At 43.8% G+C, this 23,495-nt stretch overlaps 1 protein-coding gene across 2 annotated transcripts in view; it reads right to left on the bottom strand.

The window, feature by feature from the left end:
• Positions 1-1,800: 1,800 nt before the first annotated feature.
• LMBRD2 (LMBR1 domain containing 2) overlaps positions 1,801-23,495 on the bottom strand; it is a 440,257-nt gene continuing 418,562 nt past the window's right edge. For both annotated transcript variants that reach the window (XM_085631040.1, XM_085631037.1), the window contains exons 17-18: positions 8,032-8,161; positions 1,801-4,046 (exon numbers count right to left, since the gene is read on the bottom strand). In XM_085631040.1, the coding sequence (XP_085487166.1) occupies positions 3,980-4,046; positions 8,032-8,161 (197 nt within the window). In that variant the 3' untranslated portion in view covers positions 1,801-3,979. The remainder of the gene's footprint in view (positions 4,047-8,031; positions 8,162-23,495) is intronic.

Consider the following 23,495-nt stretch of genomic DNA (forward strand, 5'->3'; position numbering starts at 1 on the left):
TAACCCCTCGGCCCCTTGACGGCATTACTCCAACTCATTGTTCCTGCTGTTCCCATGACTTTTAATTCAACATGATGCAGTATTCCAGATGTACCGAATATAGGACCCCTTCATGGGAAGGATCTAGTGCAGTGTTTTTTTCTTCCTCTTAGGAGAATGACACCGTATACCATAATCTCGTTGTGCTCCACTAAATGCTACATCTTTTCTCCAACTTGCTGCCACACAGTGCTCACTCTCTTAAATGCTGTCCAAATCCTCCTCTGCCTCGCATCGATCGTTTCCCAGAACTTAGGTTTGAGTGGTTGGCTGAGGGATATCAAGTGCATGTAAGTTCAGATTGTCTACTGCAATAAAAAGGCAATAGATTAATTCTTAGAAAACAATTACTGACCAAATATCTTCCTTAACACATTCTTTAAACAAAATTTTACAGATCACACAGGATAAATAAACATGTGTTAGAAATCAAAATAAAACCAATAGTTCACCATCTCCTAATACCAGGTAAAATATAGTGTGTACTATGTAGTACATAGTTGCTCAGAAAATCCATCAGTTACTATTTCACTATGATGTAAAGGAAGCCCCGTGAGTCATATGGTATATTACAATAGGATCAAAGAAGCATAGTACTCGTGGGACCATTTAGCATCACCTTTAGGTAGAGAAGGTCTAGGCATTAAACCCCTAGCACAAAGGTAGTACAGCCACTTCCTACCAAAAGGCAAAACATTCAGAAAACGAGTGGACTAGCAGGTATGATATGAGCAGGTTGAACAAACCATGCAGTGAAAACACAGAAACTTAAAGCTCTTCATTGAGCCTCTGCTGTCACTACTTAGCCACTAAGTCATAGGAATTTTCATTCACATCGATGTTTGATAGGACATTCAGCTGCAAGTGAGAACACAAACTTAGATGCTTCATTTTGAAAGTCATTCCAGCTGCACCACGAAATACATTAAACTCCTGACCCGCCATGGCACGAGTTGAAAGAGGAATCAGGTTCTGTAACTTGCATACACATTCCAAGAGGTAAATAAGACAGTTAAAATGATCACTGGATCTACATGCAGATCACAAATTAAATAGAAATCCTAAATTACATACCCAAATATCTGCAAATCAAATACAAACTGGGGAGGCCTTATATTCCACCTGACATTTATCGCGTGGGCTGGAGCTCTTTTATGCCGGTTTTGGAAGACCTGGCCCATTTCCGGGGCATCTGTCACTGTCCCCATCTCCCTGAGGTTATTTGCAGCCGTAACAAGGAGGGAGGGAGAGAGGGGGAGAGAGAGGGGGAGAGGGAGAGAGGAGAGAGAGAGAGAGAGAGAGAGAGAGAGAGAGAGAGAGAGAGGATGGATGGAAAGAGGGAGATTGCATGAGGAGACAACAGGATCGTTTGAGCATTTTTGTAATGGCTGATTTTAGTTCTCCAGTTTGGCTCCGGGCGAGTGTCAGATGGAGGAGGAAGACTTGAATACGTTCTCCTGGAACGGATTTTATGTGTTTTAGACAAATCCATGATGCTGTATACAGCCATTGTGACATGTTATTAAGCGCAATCCAAGGACTACGATAAAATAATTGGGAAGAGATTGGCCATAAGAAAGCAGCCATTATCAAAATTCCGAAACACGCTATTTTGTAAAAAAAAAAAAACTAATCACCACAACATGAAGGTAAAATTTTGCTGACGTAATATTTCTAAAATAATGAATTGCACCAATATTTTATGGTCAAAGAAAGGGTAAAGTTTAAAAGGGGTTACATTTTCCAAAAAGTCATATAATAATACCCACCACCTTTATTAAGATAATATCAACATCATGCGCCACTCTAATTGCGAAAGGATGTTAAAATATTAAGTGGTACTTGATTTGTAAAACGCCACTGTGTACAACGCACAGAGCAGTTTCTGGCAGATTTTTACTTTGACCTTTTGGTTGCTATTTACAAAACAGGGACAGCATTTAAGTCTCGAGGTGAGAAATGTTGACTACTCCCAAACTGGATAAGTACTGTATTTTCAAAACTATTTGCCAACATGTTTTAATATGCTATTTCCAAAACATAAATGCAGTTTCCCTCTTCCATTTAAAAGCTGTTTCAGTAGAAATTGCTATGATGATCATTTTCATTGCGATACCAAAGGACATTTACAACTGTACTGTGATGCTGAAATGCAAGTGTACCTTTTGCGCAATTCAACAGCTCTCGTGCCATTGACCTTGGGCAGCTGAGACTCGGTCAAAACTCTTGAATTAGAATTTGTGACCTCTAGACTAAATACAACTGTCAAACATCCTTGAATTAATCGACTAAGCTGTTTTATTCCCGAAAACTTCAACTATAAATAAAAGGTGTAGGAAGGCCTATCCAATCACATATAAACAATATAGCTTATTGTACAGACACAAAAGACCGTCATGATCGTGCGGGTAGCAGAAACGTTCTGCACCGCACCTCTAAACTTCTGAGCTTGAAACAATATTTCTTTTTCTCAAGTATAGCTCATTTTAGGCAAAATCAGTAATGTCCCTGGATCAAGAAAGCAAACTGGACACAACATCAACGAGCGACAAGCGTAAGTCTGACAGTGCGGCATCTGAATCCATGCCTCGCAACACCTATTCATGAAGACACATTGATAGACATAGGGCCTGATTTAGATCTTGGCGCACGGGTTACTCCGTCAGAATGGTGACGGATATCCATCCGCCAAAATATTAATCCCACAGGATATAATGGGATTTATTTTTCGGCAGACGGGATATCCTTCATGGTTGTTACGGAGTAACCCGTCCGCCAAGATCTAAATCAGCCCCATAGTCCCTTAGTGCAAACTTTGGCTTCGATGATGTGACCTGTAAAAGCTTAAGGTTTGTTACATTAACCTAACTTTCACAAGACTATACACATCGCACTGCTCCTCAAACATGTACAAAACCATCAGGTCCAACCCCCAGGTTGTAGAAATGTGAAATAACAATCATGTATCTACGTTACATATCTTTAGAATGCACAGTATGATTCAGATAACATGCTTGTAGTTGAATTGACTCAAACACTGGTTAAAGATATGTGCATGCACAATCTGATATGAATAACACAATTCTTTTTGAATGTAACTATTTCCATTGTTACAAGTAATAATTTTTGTAATGTATAGGCACATATATGAAAGTACAGAAGAAGAGTGAGTAGTCCGTGTAGGCTTTCAAAGGTACAATCTTAACAATCCAGATTACAAAACAATTCCCTTTTCTTATTAGAGCATGTGTGCGTACACAACAACATATCAAGTACAGTCTTGCACAATTTGCATTTTTCAATGCTTTTATCATGCCCAGCTGTCATGTAGCGCACCAGGCTGTTCAGATGGTTCCACAAGCCAGCAAGGGTGATTGACTAGGATTTCACAAACAGAAGCCACCACAGGTGCCTTACTGAAAGGCCAGTGTACGTGAACAGTGAGATGGCAGGCTGCCGAGTCCCAGGCATAACCTGGGCAGCAGTGTAGAATAACTGCTAATAATATTTGATAATTTATTTTGGAGGTCACTTTTCATGGTCAACAGAATTTAAACGCATCAGTGGTAGATACACTCTTCCTAGCTAGCTCAAAAACGGAACCTGTGTGTGGCCCATGTAGTTCATAAAGCAATATAAGGCTTGTATTGTCAAAAGACAGCTCTATGGGTAGACACACAGACTGAATGATGTGCTTTGAACTCCTTCATAATATTCAGCTTCCGTGTTTTCTGAATAATCAAGACAGTGTTCTGAACCAACTTCTTGTGATTTAGGATCGAGTTGTGGGCTGCGAAAAAGTGGGTTGCACATGCCTCTTTTTGTTTCCTCACACACTGACGTATTTATTTGTTGATTTGTATCAGTAGTGTTGCTGCACAGGAAGCTGATAGGTGGAATGTAGTCATCTGGTTTGCATTTCCTTCTGGTGTTTAAGAGTTTAGACATCATCAAAAATTTTGCTTTGAGAATTAGACATGGACAAATACCTTCCACCGGGCTGATACCTGTAGTAGAGAAGACAGAACAGGCTACTTGAATTGAAGTGTGGCAGCAAAACGGTAGAGGCTCAAACAAAAGAAACACAGGTTATAGTCACATCAATTCAGCTCAGTAAAGAAGCAAGTCCATAGAAATATTTAAAACATGAATGTTGTTGTTCGGACTGTGGTTCTCTACTCATCTATACATAGATATCTAGAACAGACTGTCTAGTACATGAAGTCTGTCACTCTAGACGTCTGAGCCCTGTATCCAGTGCTTTCTTTCTCATACCTTTACTTCCCTGTCCCAAGTCTTCTCAAATCTACGAAGCAGCAGCTGAACTAACCTCACTTTCTATATTGCCTTATGATACACCAGTCTCCAATAACGAATTAGAATATTACAAGCCCATTTTTGAAAAGGTGGCACTAAACAAAATAAATTCGAAAAAACCACTTCTCATAAATATATCTGCAGCTAAAATTTGAAGTATTGTATACGCCCCTGTACAATATATGTAAAGAAATTAAGCCAACAATGTTTGTTATGTACTGTTAATAAAAATAACAAAAGACAATGAAATATATTTTAAAGTGCTGCTTTTTTGATTTAAGTAAAGCAAAAAAAAAAAAAATATCCAGTCGCCCAGAACAGGGTGGCTGGGAAGACATGGAGGAATTAAGCGCCCAGAGATCATACAAAGAAACAAAATGGAGGATGGCCTGGGGGACTCATAACACACCAAAACCTTTAAAGGGGTGTCCAAGGGTATAAATATTTAAAGACCTGCAAGAAGTTGTACCCCAATGAGCATACACTATAAACACAATAAACTTCTCGGGTCCTTCCCTGAGTTGTAACCAGGTTGAGGTGGGCTCACTTGTCCTTTAATTTGGACAAGTTCCAGTGATACTGAATCCGCACTTGGATTACTGGTTTTGTATTAAGGATCTTTATACATATTTATTTCTTGCACTTCACAGCAGCAGCAGCTTTGTTTATCGGTCTTGAAGAAAGCCAGACATACTTGTCAGCTGGTTAACGGCTGAAACATGTCGACCTTTTTCTCAATCTAGCAGTTTTCAATAGATCCTGCTTTGCACTGCTTTTTAATCCTGCCAGTATAGATGAGTTAATAAAGTTTCTTTTCATCTGCACTAGGCAGTTTTAGTTTCACACCTTTTTCGCTCACTTATTGCGCTGCACCCTCACATCACTATACTGCTCGTCTTTGGGATTCTAGCATCCACACTGTAGGTACAACTAAAAACATCCCTGAGCTCCCACCTCTCAGTGAGGTGGTTGTAGCCCTCAGTGGGACTAGGCTTTCCCACTGGGAGGAGAAAGCCCAAATGATGAAGCATGTCACCTCTGGTGAGTGAGGGCATTCGTCCTAAAAATGGATTGCTTCCCCCATTCGGTTTTTGTTAATGAGGCACAGATTCACTTTTCATCTCTTTCTTTGTTTTACTGCTTCAAGTTGTTTCAGACCCGAGAAGTTTATTGTGTTTATAGTATAGGAGCGACTGCCATTATGTTTTAGCCAATGATCTACTGCTATTCTGCACTGTTATCTTCTGATTTTGTAGTTATACTGTATTTCCAAACTATATGCAGCCTTGTAGATAAATCACAGGAAGTACTGTGTCTGCTCCTTAAACCTCCCTAAAGCTTGAGGTTCTTAGGCTAAGATACACACATGGCTCTCGTTAAAGCCTCCATTGTCTAGCATCACATTTTATTCTGCTCTTCAAAGTTTTTCACACCAAAAGCTTATTTTTGGGTAACACTATATTTACTTATTATGAAGAAGGGAGCATGGAGGGAGGCAGCTTGAGGTGAAACTTGGAGTTGATTGGGGAGGAAGCATCACATGGTGCAAAGGACCAAGTGGGAGCAGCAAGAGGTGTAAAGAAGCTGAACTCACACTTACTCACACTAACGCATCCACTCAAGTGTTTCACCAAGCGCTCACTCACTGCACCTCACCTATGTACTTACTCACTGTACTGCTAAGCACTCACTCCCACCGTGCACCCTTGTATTCACTAGCAGTAACATTAACCACCCAGTGCCCGTAGCTTACTCTAGACCCCAGCATGCACTTACTCAAAGTAACACAAGTGTGTTCACTCATACACCTACTCTCACCAACTGACCCCTTACTCCCACTCATATCAACACTCATACATTCACTCACTGTCTCATTAAGTACCCCCTCTTAACAGCTCAACATTAACACTCATTGACACGGATGCACTCTTACGTTCAAGGTCTCGACTTGCATACACTCATAAAAACTAAAGCACGACCTGTCTCATTCACTCAATGTCTCAAAAAGCAACCACTCACACCAGCTCACCCAAGACCCTCACTTATGTACTCATTCACATCAACACACGTGCATTCACTCACTGAACACCCATTAAACCCAGCTGATCCATGATCCTCACTCATGCACTGAAGCCAATGCTGCTATTCTCTCACTACCTCAACATGGGGAAAATCACAATAACCTAAGAATAACCTTCTCAAGCAGATCAACTGTGTCACCAGGCACCCAGTCATGCAAGCTCACCATGACCTGCACATTCTCATGTCAACTCATGAAAAGCGGAATGGAAAAAATCTTCTCAGTAACTCAAGAAACACCCTCCCTCTTGCATTCACTCACTGTCTGACCAAGCATCCATTCACACCAGATCACCCATGGCCCTCACGCATACACTCATTCAGATAAATGCACACAGACAGCAGGGGAATAGCTGCTTGGAGTGGAATTGGAGCAGAATGGAGTGGGAGCATCCAGAGAGGGTAGTGACTGAGCCGGAGGGGGTACGGGACTAGGATGTGGAGGAGTCCAGAGGAGGAAACAACATTGGGACTGGAGTCGAGCCAGGGAGGCACTAATGATGGGATTGAGGGATAAGAGGAGCCGCAAAAGGTGGGATGGAGGGAGAATCAGGAAGGGGGAAAAGGGGAGTGGGAGGAAGCAGCAGGAACTGGAACTGGAGCCAACTATTAAGTGAGTATCAAGAGGTTCAAGCACAGAACACACTTATCTCCAAGAGGGGTCTTGCTTATTTGTTAGCTCAGCACTGAGAAGTGGTAGAATCCAAGGATGCACCACGACTGGATGTCTTAAATATGGACACAGATGGCCTCAGAAGCAGATCTTGCACTGGAGCCATGAAGGGATGGTTTCCATTCGGGTGCAGAGGATCGGCTGAGTGCTGAAATCTAGATGTAGATACAGATAGGCTGCAGCAAGGGTCTAGCTGCTGTGACACAGGTTGGAGACAAGGTCTTAGAATAGGAACAGATCTTGTGCTAGGTGGTGCTAGACACCTGCAGTGGGGTTCAGGTTCTGTTTAGCACTAGCGCAGTTATGGATGGGCTGACGTTGAAGTATATAAGAGCGATCCAGGGCTGGAGCTAGTCAATGTAGGGTAGCTGGTGGGATCTAAAATTGGCAAGAGGAGCTAAAAAACAAATGGGCCTTGCACACAGGGAAGGGCCCTTTTTTTGGCGGCCAGGACTACCCTGGTGACTGCCTCAGCATGTACTAACTCAAGAATGACCTTTGTTGAAATATTGAGTCCATGCCTACCCACTCGACTAAAACACATTTTGTACCTGGTACACATATATATTTGAATGGGGCGAGGTGTAAATTTGGCAATACATACAGTGTTTGTTTCTTTAGCAGTCTGGCAACGTTCCCTATTTCAAGTGTTCTCTAGAGTCATTTATCAAGCTCTCTACATAGGCTGATCAAAAGGCATAAAAAAGACAGAAGACATCAAAAGAAAAATACTCTGTTAAAGGCTGGCTGCATTCCTTGAAATAAACAGGTTTTCCAGTTAAAAAATTATGAGTTAGATTTCTCCCTAACACTCTTTAAATGACGAGATAGCAGCACCCAATTCAGCCTTCCTACGACATACTATAAAATCGCATTCACTCAAGGAGTCTGACAATAGTTTGAGTAACAACTTGAACTCTCACCTTCCAGATTCTGATTCAAGGGGATCATCAGTGAATGTGTCTGCATTAAAGTCCAGAGGTTCTGCATCTTGGAGAAGCTCGATGCGATCCCTTTCAGTTCTGTTGTTTGACCTAGTGTATTTTGTTACAGCTGCAAAAGAAATGGAACATTCTTTTCATCTTACAAAACAGTGAATCTTCTCCGCTATCATAATGTGGAACACTCTCCTACACATGAAAAATGCATCCTCTTCTCAGAGTTTCATATCCCTTCTGAGAAACATTCACCTTGAGAAACATGCACTAGATGCTATAATCTCTAGGCCTAAGTGCATCACCTTAGGGCCACCCTTTGCTCTTTGTGTTCTAACCCCTCGGTGGGCCTATGATCCTAAAATTTGACCCAGACTCTTGGTCCATTACCCTACTATACACTAATTGTACTTGCCCATTCTTTGTCTTATTCACTTTTAATCTTTCTAGATCCCCCTACTTGCATTCAACTCGAACATTTGTCTGTGTAATGCTTGTTTCTGATGTATGTGGCAGTTTCTGTTGCAGATCACCTATATTGCTGATATGTTGCTTCTTGCTCTCACTGTTCATTGCACCTGTCAATTTACCTGCTCTTGTTTATCTGCAAACTAATAAGTACTCTCTGTTACTGCTACCTAGCTGATGTGCCTAAATTCCTTGATACGGTATAACTCCCAGAGAGCCCGCCCCTTCACATTATCTAGTTGCTGCTATTGCTCATTCCCTCACTTACCTAGTTCTTTTACCACAACAAAATTGTTCTATTTCTACATGTCTTGTACCCCATCAGTATTCCTAATTTCTCTATCCTGTCTCCCCTTCCTCTACTCCATTCCTCTTGGTACTGTGGATCAGTCTTTGCTTGGCCTTATAAGACTAGTTTCATTTATGAATAACTTAGAGGAAGTTGTGCGTCAATGTATCTGTTGGCTTACACGCAGCTCTCACCTTTATTACAACCACATACGAGCAGTGCTGCTATCACCAGCTACCGCAGTAAAAATTGATGACAATTGTTGTACGATATAAATGCTTAAAATGCTTATTTATGTGCTTGCACAGTTAATATATGACTAACCAGTCAGATGTGTGTTGCTATAGAATTTTCCCTTGGCTAGTAGAACAATTTACTTACCTTCCATAACGCTGTATCTTGTAGAGACTCTTTCTAGCCACAGATTCCTTAACTTAGAATTTCCCCGGGCATCAGACTAGATTCACAAGATTTTTCGTGAGCAGTACCCCTGCATGCCCATAGGTGGTATTGTTCGGCTCCATGTGCGTCTGCACCGGAAATGACATCCGTGGCACCTCTATAGGCGCCACACAGGCGCACTGACGTTTCTTTCCACTGCAGAAGCGCAGAGCAATGAAGAACACCATCTACTGGTGTGAAAAACTAGGGCTATGAAAGGGGAAAGCCCTGTTCTTAGAAATTCGTTCGCTGAGCAGGGAGGAAAGGTGGGCCAGTAAGGAACCTATGTTTAGATAGTCTCTACTAATTAACGTGTTACCAAAGGTAAGTCAATTGTTAATCTGATTGAGACTTCTAGCCGCAGATTCCTTAACATACAATAGATACCAAAGTAATACCATCTCCGCAGGTGGGTCTGCTGACCAATTGCAAATAAGGAAGTCCTGCAGAGCCGAATGGGTAAAATGCCCATCCCTACAGACCTGACTGTTCAGGCAGTAATTTTTGCGAACCTGTGCAGGGAAGTTGATATTGCTGCCTGTCAGATATCCAGGACCGAAACTCTATGGGCTAACACAGTGGTCACAGCTTTATCTCTGGTGGAATGAGCTCCCAAACCTCCAGAAGGTTGCTTCTTGGCCAATGCGTACCAGATTTTAATGCAGAGCACGACCCATCTGGAGATGGTCTGCTTCTGCACACCCTGACCAACTCTTCGTGGAGTATGCTGGTGCAAAGAAAGGTTGTCCACCTGGAACTGTCGTGTGCGATCAAGGTAGAACGTCTATGCTCATTTTTGGGTCTAGATGGTGCAGTCGCTACTCTTCTTTAGAGGGATGTGGAGGAGCGTAAAAAGTAGGCAGTGTGATGGATAGGCCTATGTGAAAGGGAGTGGGCACTTTCGAGAGAAAGGAGGCTCTTGTGCGCAGAACCAATTTGTCAGGATAGACTGAAAAGTAAGGCGGCTTGGATGACAAGGCTTGCAGCTCACTCACTATAGATATATTAGCCACAAGGAAGGCTGTTTTAATAATAAGAGGCCTGAGGGTACAATTATGGAGAGGCTCGAAAGGAGCATACATCAAGAATGTTAGGACCAGATTAAGGTCCCACTGAGGCATGATAAATGGTGAAGGAGGGAAAAGATGAACAAGACTCTTCAGAAACCTATGTATAATAGCAAATTTGAAAAGGGAGGGTTGGTCAGGTAACCGCAAAAAGGAAGAAAGAGCAGAAAGATAGCCCTTAAGAATGCCCAAAGCAGAGCCCTGCTGGACAAGGGAAAGAACAAAAACTAGAATTCCAGGAAGGGGGGCAGAAGACGTTGCAGACTTAGGGAAGAAGGTAGAAAATTGTCAACTTCCATGTATTAATCTCCATGCAAGAAGACGGAGACTAGACAGGTTCGAGTGGAGTATCCTCCCCTGCTGGTGCGACAGAAGATCCACCCGAATCAGCCTGATCGGAGGATCGATGGCCATGCTCAGTAGCTTAGGATACCAGACTCTACAAGCCCAATCCAGAGCCACAACGCTGACTTGGGCCGGGTCGTTCTTGATCTTCTTGAGAACTCTAGGCAGGAGTGGTATGGGCGGTAAGGCATGTAGGAGGCCTGTGCTCCTCTCGAGATAAAAAGTGTCTCTTCTCAAGATCCACCTTGGAAACTACATTGCACAAAACTGCTGAACTTGCAATATCTCAGGAGAGTCACACAGATCTAAACTAAGGCTCTAACCACTGCTGAAAGACACCTTGCATCACCTCCGGATGGAGACACCATTCGAGATCCACTGGGCATCAACGGCTGATTTGGTCTGCCCAGGCGTTCAAAGAGCCTGCCAGGTGTTGAACCACCAGGGATATGACATGATATTCCAGCCATGTCCAGAGACGCAGGGCTTCTTGACAGAGTGCCCATGACCCCACCCGCCTAGTTTGTTGCAGTATTACAAGGCAGTGGTGTTGTCTGTGAGCACCTGCATGAATCGCATGGAGCTCAAGCAGGTTAGTTTGGAGTCTGGATTACGCTAGAGACCACAGTCCTCTGATCTCCACCTCTCCCAGATGGCCGCCCCATCCCAGAAGTGACGCATCTGTCACTACTGTGAGATCTGGTTGGGGAAAGGAGAGGGGTTTGCCTCTGACACAATAGCGATGCGTGAGTCACCAATGTATATTTTTTGCAGTTTCCTCTGAGATCTGTACCATGTCGGAGAGATTCCCCTAATGCAGTGCCCATTAGAACTCCGGTCCCACTGCAGAGCCCACAAATGCCATCTGGCAGCAGTTACCAACAGGATGCCATGAGTTGCAATAGCCTCAAGGTCTGTCTCACTGAAATCTAGGATAGAGACTGAAACATTGGTTTCAGAACCCGAATATCCTAGCCTCACAGCTCCGGAGGATAAATCCGAAACTGCACTGTATCCAGAACAGCTCCGATCAAAGGAAGCGTCTGAGAGGGAGTTAGGTGTGACTTCGGCATGTTGATAATGAACCCCAGCGAGTGCAGGAGGACCTAGTCTGGAGGTTGGAGACAACAGCCTTGGGCGAGCCAGCCTTCAACAGCCTGTGGAAAATAAAAATCTATGAGGCCTATATGTCCCCATGTGCCCCCCAACGCCTATGTGCGCATGCATGTAACCTATGCATTTCCCCTCCATGGCCTTTCCTATCATGTTACTTATGCTATAACGTGGCCTGTCATCATTCAGTTCCCCATGAGAGAAACGACAAATCTGTATTAAGGCCTACACGTTTTGCACCATGGTTTCCTGCACCACATACAAACCCGTGTTTGTGGCTCAGCCAGACCCGAACAGAGGTTTCAGGCCTCAGACGTTCAGAAAAGCTGCAGCTGCGTATCCTTGGCCTTACACACTTGGGCCTCAGCCAAAAGGGCCCTGCTACAAGGTGCCGAGACAGCATTAAGCACGGTTATCTGCTTACTCCTACAGAGCCGCATTCCTGCCTGGAGAAGGAGGGGTCAGCAAAGGAGAAAGCCTAGCCTTTCTGTCTCTCTTTATGAGATTGCAAAGCTCACGTCAGTAAAAAGCCCATAGGCCCCATGTAAGGCCTCTGCAGTAAATGAAGTAAATGAAGAAATAGATGCCACATCGGCTCTTGGTGATGAGCAACCTATGTCACAAATCAGTCCCTGCTCCAGACATCAGATATCAGATATCAGATAAAACAAGATGTGCTGGTCGTCCTGACACTGAAGGCCTCACTCACTGAAGGCCTCACTTCCAGACTTTTCCGGTTGCATAGCAACCCTCCCTACGTCAGTTACACGTCATGCTCGAGTTGAGCACAAGTAAGGCAAAGTTCCAGTACAATTCCAGTAGATCACGCAACCCCCTCCAGGTATCCACCCACACTATAACAAATTACCCATTATCATCAAGTGGACGCCCACATGGACGCCCACTTTCACACCTACTTACACGCCCACATGCTCTTATCTCACTCTCTTTTGCTCTTTTCGTTTCCGATGTATATATACTGTACTCTGTGAATAATGTTTTGAGAATACTTTTGAGTCCCTTCCAGATCCCTTGTGGTGATGGTAATATTCTCCCTTTGACTCGAGTTATTGGAATAAAGCCCTTTTTGAACCTGATACCACAGACTCAGCCTCTTGCTTTATGCATGATCCTATTGAAATTCTGTAATACATAGAGCGTAATATTTTATTTACGACATAATGGCGCCCGAACAGTTCAATCTCTTTCCCCACACACCGGAGATGAAGGTCCAGTTTTGCCCCCTTCCACAGCCTTGACGGACTTCGAGTGTACACGTCGCGGGTCTTCCCGCCAACTCCCTCAGGCCAACGAAGGAGACGGACTGCGACCAGGCATCCATACGAGGCGGTGAGGAACGCAGATTGTCCTACCCAGAGCCCACCTGCGAGAGAGCTGTGTCCGAGGTTTCCGAGGATCCGCCTAGGTTACGCCATTCCCTGCGCAGCGTCAAGTTCCGGAGGCCTCCGATGTCAAGCACAAGTTTCTAGTTTTCAAGTTTTCAAGTTCCGCTTCCCGGTGAGTTTTCTCATGGGGGTCGCAATCAAGATGGGTTCTCACTTGTGAGACCTGTATGTTCAAGTGCATGCTTTACGAGTTATAGGAAATAGAGATCTCAAAATGTTCAGGGTGCACCGGTATAACTGTATGAATGTTATTGTCCTAGTCAGGTTCAGTTAGGTTTGAATGTGTCAGGTTTTATGTAAGTTTGTTTTATTATAGTTTTTGTTTTTATAGCGCTATTGTGATTTTTGTTTTCGGTTACATTCCAACATGCCGTTATTTTCGAAACTGCGAACAATATGTACCAGAAAAGGTGTACTAGAGGAACAAGTTAACATTCTGCCTAGGGACACACCTGGACATTTCATGTACTGTAAGCATGGTTTAGATGCCGTGTTGTTTTTCGAACTATGGGTGGATTACACGTAGGATTTAGAGACATAATATAGATGGCCTATCAGGGAACGTGGGATGCGGAATGCATTATGAAAGTAGAGGAAGAGATATGGAAGAGAAAATGTAGACCTGCTCAGAAGGATGCCATTAAGTTTTGGCGCAGGGAGTCACATAGAAGGACAGAGTAAGTGTTTCACAAAGCAGAGAGAAGTAGACAGGAGTCTGAAAATGCCAAAGAAAAGATGTTACAGGAGGAAGGGGAGCGGGTAAAAAGAGAACAGGCTGGAAGAGAAAGAAATACTGTCGTTGCTGGTATTTATCCCGTCCTTTCAGAGGAACTAGCAAGAGTGGCCCCGGTAGATAGACCCGTTAGAGTGCCACCGCAAGTACCAAACAAATAAGGCCAACAGCATCCGAAGCGTTTGTTACCACCTACCTAGAGGACTCCCCACCAGCATACCTAGACGGATCTTTCCCTGTACCCCCATACAGGCCCAGCTCCAGGAGTAGATGGATAGGTAACAACAAGCCCCTCACCCCGACCGAAAGTGAATTAGCACGGTCAGGGACCCTGTGGGTGTCCCAAAATGATACATATAATAATGATATAGTAGCTCAAATGTTCTTGAGCCTCCCACCAAAAGAACAGCGCATGGCTGGTGTTTACATGGTCCAACATTTGATTACGTTGTCGAAAGCAAATTGAGAGGGGTGTAGCTGAAAAAAGAGCAACACCTGTGATTTGTTGACACCCCTAATGTACAAAGTATTAACGAAAAATAATTAGTGATCCATTGAGGGTTTAGCTTGAGAAAAATATTGTGGGTATTTCGAATTTGCAAATTGTTCAAGAATACAGGTTTGTGTTCTTGGTGGTCCAGTGAGCCAATGTGCTGGGTCAAGACGGTAAGATTATGATTCCCTGAGAGCAAATTGTATGTAAAAATAATTTTTCAATTGGGCGAATTATTGCAGTTTTTATGGAAGTGAGAAGACTTTCTGTCTTTGACAGCTTCAGAGTGAGGAGATGGTGGGGGCTGAATAGAGCAGAATGTGATACAGAACTCGGAGACAGATTCTGACCTTGAAGCCAGTAAAGGTGGGGGCCGGTGAAAGGAGCAGAACAGAGGCGCCGCTTAGAAAGCTTCTCTGACATAGCATCTGTGTAATGCCTGCACCTGGTGAGCCTTGGGTGCCAGGAGTAAAAAAAAAAAAAGATGGCTGGCAGCCCAGGCTCATGCCGCGCTGAGGGGCTGTTTTTAGCTTCTCTGATAAGACAGGGCAGCTGAGAAACGAAACTCAAGCCTTCCTTTGTTCTATTCTGTGCACAACCAGTGCCCCGAGGAAATGTCTATGGAAAAGTGTTTTATTTTTTAGCAAATGTTACATTGCTTCTAGACAAAAAGTAAAATGATGCTCTTGCTTGAAATTTTAAGGGCTATATGCCTATATAAAAACGATTTTCAAATTCAGACACTTTTAAATTGTGGCGCAAAAGTTGCCACCAGTTGGATTGGCAAAATGATCCAAAGGTTACAAGTATGAGAAGACACATGAGATATGCGCCTTCACATAGGAAAGCAGGGTACATTGTGTTGCAATAAATGTATTTTTTTTTTGTCATAACTTTTCAAAAAAAGAAAAAGAAAAAGCTCGTGTGTTTTTCATTTTTGATTATTGTTGCTAGTCCTATGTGTTAGAAATAACGCAGTCAGTCCAGCTGACAGCTGCTCATCATTAGGATGAGCTTCTGTCAGATGGGGGTGTATAGGGCAGGTAAATCAGTTATTGATTATAAGCCTGACAAATTAAGCAGGCCAGAATGTTCGCCTCTGAGCTGTAGGTACGGAAATTGCGCATCACTGCTCATTTATATATGTTAGTGTAATTGTCTATGCTTTCTGTGCTTGGTATACTGATGGCTTGGCATATGTATTTTATATATGTTTTGTTTTTGTGTCGTGTTGACCAGTATGTTTAGCGTTTAATACAAAGTTCTCCTGTGCAGTACAGAGATGGTCGTGACGACGGCAATCTTTGCACAGCGCTTGGCTGGAACTTGTTCACAATTACTAAATTTCACAGACATGATATTACCATTATCATGCTGTCAAAATAGCAGACAACACGTTATAAGTGTATGTCTAATTGGTATTGGAGATGAATAAAACAAAAGAAAAAGGCTATGCAAGACTAAAATATGTTTCACATAACTGCCTTTCTCTTATAGACAGGCAGCCTCGGTCATATGTTTCCAGATTGGACATTGAGGAACAATTATGATCTGTACACTGGCATCTTAACACTTGAAATACCTGTTTTAAATAAGGACTGCCACCCCAGGATTTCCTTTTTAAAGTTTGCTTTAGTAAGCTCATTCTTGTAAATGGTGGCGCCAAAAGTTGACATGTTTTTAAATTAGGCTATTAGGTTTGGGCTTCTGAAGAGAGACGTTTGAATATGAAAGGCGAGGGATGCAGTTTATTGTATAAGTGGAAATTATTGCAAAATGACTGGTTTCTTTAGCAGATAAATTATTAATTATTAATTATCCACATTAACAACTGTTCTTAAACTTGGTTTTCCAAATATTTAGGAAGTTTAGCATTCCTATTAGGGCCTCATAGCATTAATATTGACTTCAGGTTGGTGTAGGTTCACATAATGGGGACATTTGCATATGAGATGTCATTTGGCCAGCCTATGGGCTCACACAATGAAGTTTGTACATTTGCTGGAGGGATTTCTTTTGAATTTCAACTGCGCTGTGCATCTCCTATAATTTTGCTTACGCCCAGTAGCTACACACAGGGATTAATAGTGTTGACAAGACACAGGGTTTGATAGTGTTTGACAGCAGTGGAATCTGTTTCAGATTTCCTCCTGTCAAAAAGGGGGGAAGGAGGAGAATATTGGCTTCCTGCTGGCCCCTGAGGAGGTTCGCTTCCCGCTAACCCCTTAGAAATTAGCCCCCTTAGAAATTAAGCCGAGGGAATAGGTATGTTGCTTTCCCCTTTTTCTCATGTTTTATTGTGATCTTTCAGGGGAATTAGTTGTGGGCACCGGAACGTATTCAATTGATTTCTGGTTTTTCACAGCCCAAGACACAAAAGGAGGTACGTGCATTCATTGGCCTCACTTCATATTGCAGGCAGTGGATCCCCCAGTATGCTTACATAGCCAAGCCCCTAATACAGTTGACGACACAGGAGGCAGCTTCTACTAAAGTCCTCCCTTGGACACAAGAACACACTGTGGCATTTGAAGAATTAAAAAGAGCTTTATGTCAAGCACCAGTTTTAGCAATCCCTGATTACAACAAATCTTCTATGCTTTTTGTGACAGAGCGGGATGGAACAGCACTCTCTGTCCTAACACAAGATCATGCAGGAAAACACAAGCCCTGTGCTTATTTTTCTAGTACATTGGACCCAGTAGCACAGGCTTTGCCTGCGTGCTTAAAATCTGTTGCAGCAACAGCCTTAGCCATAAGACAAAGTGACTCAATAGTGCTGGGCCACCCCCTGACAGTACAAGTACCACACGCAGTAGAGGTTCTCTTGAACCGGACACAAACCCAACACCTGACTGTAGCTAGACTGACAGGCTATGAGCTGACGTTATTTCAACCACACATAGAGATCAGACGATGCAACATACTAAATCCTGCTACTCTTTTGCCCTCTAGTACAGAAAACGTTCCACCACACGACTGTGTTGAAGTAATACATACCGTGACTAAGCCAAGACAAGACTTGACAGACGTTGCACTTCCAGACCCTGACCTAACACTATATGTTGACGGTTCATGTATGAGGACAGGGGCGGGAGAATTAGTGGCAGCATATGCAGTGACTACTGCTACTGAAATAATAGAGACTAAAAGAATAGACATATTGCCAGCACAAGCAGCAGAGCTCATTGCTCTGACACAAGCATGCATAAGAGCTAAGCACCTGAGAGTAAACATTTACACCGATTCACAATACGCATTCGGGGTAGTTCACAATTTTGGGGTACTATAGAGAGAAAGAGGTTTCTTGTCCTCTCATGGGGCCAAGATACAGCATGGCCCCCTTATTCAAGCCCTTCTGGAAGCGGTACATTTACCAACAGCCATAGCTATCCTAAAATGCAAAGCACATACTAGAGCCACAGATACCATTTCCCAAGGCAATGATCTGGCAGACCGAACTGCTAAACAGACAGCTCAGACCCCACTAGACATGACAAAGTCACAGGTACCATCAGTGTCCAAAGCCATGACAGTTAGGGATCCTTCCAGGGATGTACAAGACATACAGACACATGCTACTCTAGACGAATTAAAGAAATGGTCGGAACAAGGAGGGGTACTAACTGATCAGGGTTGGATGACTAAGGGCAAAGAAACATGGTTTCTTCCTGATTCGATGGTACAAGTGATCATAAATACCGCACATAGTCCTGCACACTTAGGAGAGAAAGCAATGCTAGACAGCTTACAGAATATATGGTTCAACAAGCACCTGCGTGCAGCAGCGAAACAAAAGGTTAGAACATGTATGATCTGTTGCCAATTCAATCCAGGTAAAGGCATTCCGATGGAACAAGGTGGATTCCATCCACCTGACCATCCTTTTGAGGTCCTCCAAATGGATTATATCCAAATAAACAGATGTAGAGGTTACAAATATGTCCTGGTACTCCTGAAGCAGGTGTCCCTTCTGTTAGGGTATACCTGGAAATTCCATTGTGTGCGACATCCTGAAGCAGCAGGCCTTGTAGAAAGACATAATCAGACATTGAAAATTAGACTAGCAAAGATTTGCGCAGACAAAGGTGTAGATTGGATGGTAGCCCTGCCGGTTGCCCTCTTTTACATGCGAATGGTAGCCCATTCTAGAACAGGCTTATCTCCCTATGAAGTGGTCTTTGGTAGACCACCGAATATGTGGGGCACTCCAATGCCTAAAAAGATCACTGATGTTGATAGTAACATGCTGACAGATTACCTTGCTTCCTTGATGTCTGCACTACTCTCTTGTTGTTCGCAGGTTGCTGCCGCCTTCCCTGACAACACCCAGGTCAAAGAATACTCCATCGCTCCTGGTTGGAAGGCGCCGAAGTCAGTGCTCTGGACCACGAGGACGGCCGTTAAAGTCAAAGGGCGGAAAGGATGGTTGCACCTTCACCACTCTTTTACAAAGGAAAGACTTTGAACACCATTTTCTAGAGGAGACTCCCCAGCAGTTTCCACAAAGCTAAACTTAGATCTAAAAAGTCAGAACCCGTTTGTTCAATTAAGTCCACTAGGTGGTGAAGCGGTTGAACATGTATTCTGGCTTGCATAAGATCTTGGACAATAACATAAAACAAAAATAAGAGAGCAAGATAAAAAGCAAATACTGTAAAATATTACGTGGTAGATGTATAGTGACTGTGATTTTTCTATCTCTTCTGTGCATCACGATAATATGTATCAGCTTAATACTACATGCTATTTTTCCTCCTATTGCTTCACTCTTATACTCCTCCACTAATGATACCATAAAGCACACATTTAGTGATCTGCCATCCCATGAGTTATCATATCGACTTGCCTTACGCAGCAATACCTTTATTCAGATGCTGCACCATTCACATCAGGTTAGCAATGCTACAGACTGCTGGGTCTGTGGCCGACTTCCCCCATATCAGAAGGTAAAGGGAGTGTTGCCTCTTTTCCCTTTTCCGTTCTCCCATAATGGTTCTTGCGGAGCATGGTTTGCCCTAATGACATCCATCAACGGTGATGCCAAAGAATGTCAAGACAAGGAGTGTAGGGGCGAGTGGGTATGGGGTAACTTGAATAAAGTCATGAACAAAGCATGTTTCCCAGATGAAGAGGGTCTTCCCCAAATGAAAGGTACAGATCTAGAAAATGAAGAGTATCTGCAAGGAAATGCGACCCTCGATTTCATAGTGTTGAACGTAAAGCCCCAACACATGTCAGGTCCACCTTCAATCACTGTTCTGCCAGTGAAAGGGAACTTGTGTGTCAGAAAAGAAGGCTCAGTACATTTGGGGCACAGTGAGTGTGATACTATAATAGTATTCAAAGACAAAGGAAAGTCCTATTTCAGAGCATCACGACACACCTACTTTATTTGTGGCCAGACAGCCTATGTGCAGCTGCCCTTAGACTGGGGTGGGACGTACTACATATCATTTCTTTCATACCTAATAACGCACCGTCTGTATACAATGCAATAACAAGGCTCCACAAGATTGCCCAAAGCATACATCAAGACCCAGGCACGTGGACATGGTACGGTTGGCTCTGGGGATTAATATCGGCTTGGGGATGGAAAGTGTTGACCGTATGTGGGTTGATACTATTAATGATATCCAGTTGTTGCCTGTGTCTGCAGTGTGGCCCGGTCATTTGTGGCCTGTGTGCTACTGCATGTGTTCCACATCCCCATTTACCAAGCATTGAAAATGGAAAAATAATGCTACAAGAACAGATCGACTGTCTCATGAAAATAGACGTTACATAGGGGGTTCACTAGGGTACAAGGAGGGAATGTGGAAAATAAAAATCGATGAGGCCTATATGTCCCCATGTGCCCCCCAACGCCTATGTGCGCATGCATGTAACCTATGCATTTCCCCTCCATGGCCTTTCCTATCATGTTACTTATGCTATAACGTGGCCTGTCATCATTCAGTTCCCCATGAGAGAAACGACAAATCTGTATTAAGGCCTACACGTTTTGCACCATGGTTTCCTGCACCACATACAAACCCGTGTTTGTGGCTCAGCCAGACCCGAACAGAGGTTTCAGGCCTCAGACGTTCAGAAAAGCTGCAGCTGCGTATCCTTGGCCTTACACACTTGGGCCTCAGCCAAAAGGGCCCTGCTACAAGGTGCCGAGACAGCATTAAGCACGGTTATCTGCTTACTCCTACAGAGCCGCATTCCTGCCTGGAGAAGGAGGGGTCAGCAAAGGAGAAAGCCTAGCCTTTCTGTCTCTCTTTATGAGATTGCAAAGCTCACGTCAGTAAAAAGCCCATAGGCCCCATGTAAGGCCTCTGCAGTAAATGAAGTAAATGAAGAAATAGATGCCACATCGGCTCTTGGTGATGAGCAACCTATGTCACAAATCAGTCCCTGCTCCAGACATCAGATATCAGATAAAACAAGATGTGCTGGTCGTCCTGACACTGAAGGCCTCACTCACTGAAGGCCTCACTTCCAGACTTTTCCGGTTGCATAGCAACCCTCCCTACGTCAGTTACACGTCATGCTCGAGTTGAGCACAAGTAAGGCAAAGTTCCAGTACAATTCCAGTAGATCACGCAACCCCCTCCAGGTATCCACCCACACTATGACAAATTACCCATTATCATCAAGTGGACGCCCACATGGACGCCCACTTTCACACCTACTTACACGCCCACATGCTCTTATCTCACTCTCTTTTGCTCTTTTCGTTTCCGATGTATATATACTGTACTCTGTGAATAATGTTTTGAGAATACTTTTGAGTCCCTTCCAGATCCCTTGTGGTGATGGTAATATTCTCCCTTTGACTCGAGTTATTGGAATAAAGCCCTTTTTGAACCTGATACCACAGACTCAGCCTCTTGCTTTATGCATGATCCTATTGAAATTCTGTAATACATAGAGCGTAATATTTTATTTACGACAAGCCAGTCGTCAAGATAGGTGAAGACTGGCACCCCTGATCTCTGCAGATGAGCTCCAACCACCAGCATCACCTTGGTGAAACACCGGAAGGGCGCTGGTAAGGCCAAAAGGGAGCACGTGAATTGAAATGCTTGTTGTATTCTATAACCAGCAGGTAACACTGGTGGCCAGGCAGGACTGGAATGTGGGAATATGCATCCTGCAAGCCCAATGCTACCATCCAGTCTCCTGGGTCCAGAGCAGACAGGACCTGAGCTAACGTGAGCATTCTGAACTTCTCTTTATTGAGGAAGAAAGTCAGGGGCCGAAGGGCTAGGATAGGACGAAGGCCTCTGTTCTTTTTGGGCACCAGGAAGCAGCTGGAATAGCAACCAGGACCCACTTGTGGCATCTGCACCCTTGGCAAAGATAGCCATGACTTTCTGGCGGAGAAAGCACAGATGATCTTCCGTCAGCCGGTCTTGTGATGGTGGCACGGGCTGTCACAAACACAAAGGAGAGGGAGTAGCCCCTTTCGACAGCTTGCAAAACCCACCTGCACAATACTATGGACGGCAAGTAGGGCATGTGATGGTGAATCCTGTCGCCAACTGGGTTTCCATGTTGGTAAGAAGGCAGATTAAGAGGGTTTGGAGGCTGCAGCTGCCGGGGGGGAGGTGGACTGACCACACCACTAGCAGCATGACCCACAAGATCTGTTGGTAACACGCCTGTGGCCACGTGGACAGAGGCTGGGGAGCATGCACAGTGTGGTGGCTGGGAGGGTATTGGCACGGCCAGAAACATCTTCTGTAGCCATAAAATGGGGATTGGAAAGCCCCCAAAAAGTCAGCCGTGATGCCTCATGACCACCGTTGATGAAACCACTCTGTCCAGTGAGTCGGTCATGTCAAGTCGACAACGAATAATGAACTTCGCTGCATCCCCATCAGCAGCAGCTTGAGAGAGCAAGGATGGCCCAGGCCTCCTCTGGGATAATTGGCAGCACCGCGCAACCGTCCCCCATGGAGCGTGGGAGTAGCGGCCCATGCGGTGTTCACCGACTGCAATACCAGGCTTGCAGAAGAAACATCTTCCCCAAAGAGTCCTGCCTCTTGGATTCCCTATCCGGGATTCCGGGATTGGGGAAGGGAATGCGCTAGGATTTACATTGGATGTTGGGGCTTGGACCACCAAGTTCTCTGGGGTAGAGTGTTGGGTGAGGAATTTGGGTCCCCAACACTGGGGCAATGGCGGCAGGTAGTCTTCCAATTCACAGGAGCCCCTGTGTTGGGATTAGACCAAGTCCCCAAAGGACGTCAGTGAGGGCTTCGTTAATGGCTGGAGTGGGTGACGCCTTGCCCCTTGTTCGAGTGGGGTGAAGAAAAATGTGAATGACAACTACAGACAAATGGATTAAGTGCGGCTGAAAACCCCTATAAGTAACTATTCATACACATAATCTTTGTAAAATCAAAAGGTCTTGGCTAACACAGTCCTAAAAAATCAATTGCTGTACACTGGCTACCAGCCTCTTGCCTTTTAAGAAAGAAAGAAGGAATGAAAGAATGAGTAAGGAAGGAAATAAGAAAACAATGAAAGCGAGAAATAAAGAAGGCATGGAAGAATAAAAGGTAAGAAAGCAGGAAAGAATGATGGCAAGAAGGAATGTATGAAAGAAAGAAGGAAGACCAGAAAGAAGAAAAGAACGAAGGCAAGGAAGAGAGAACAAAGGATAGAAAGGCAGAAATAAGGAAGGAATGAGAGAAAATATAGAAAGACAGAAAGCAGGCTAGAAGAAAAAAATAAATGAAAGCAGGAAGGAAAAAGAAAAAGAAAGGAAAGAAAAATAAAGCAAAAGAATGATAGGAAGGAGAAGAAAAAGAAAGGGGGTAAGAGAAGGGAGGAATGACAGCAAGAGAGAATGAATGAAAGCAAGAAAGATGGGAAAAAAAAGCAAGGAATGGAAACAAGAAAAAGAAAGAGGGAAAGAAAGAAGGCAAGAGAGAAAGAAAGAACGAAATAAGGAATGAATAAAAGAAAAAAGGACAGAGGGGATAAAAGAAAAAAGACATAGGAAAGTAAAAAGAAAAAAGGAAAGCAACAAAGAAGGAGTACAAGAAAAGGGAAGAAGAAATAAAAGAAAGAAAATAAGAGAAGGAATGAGAAAGAGAGA

The sequence above is a fragment of the Triturus cristatus genome, chromosome 2_1 (genome assembly GCF_964204655.1).
Source record: "Triturus cristatus chromosome 2_1, aTriCri1.1, whole genome shotgun sequence".
Classification (NCBI taxonomy): Eukaryota; Metazoa; Chordata; class Amphibia; order Caudata; family Salamandridae; genus Triturus; species Triturus cristatus.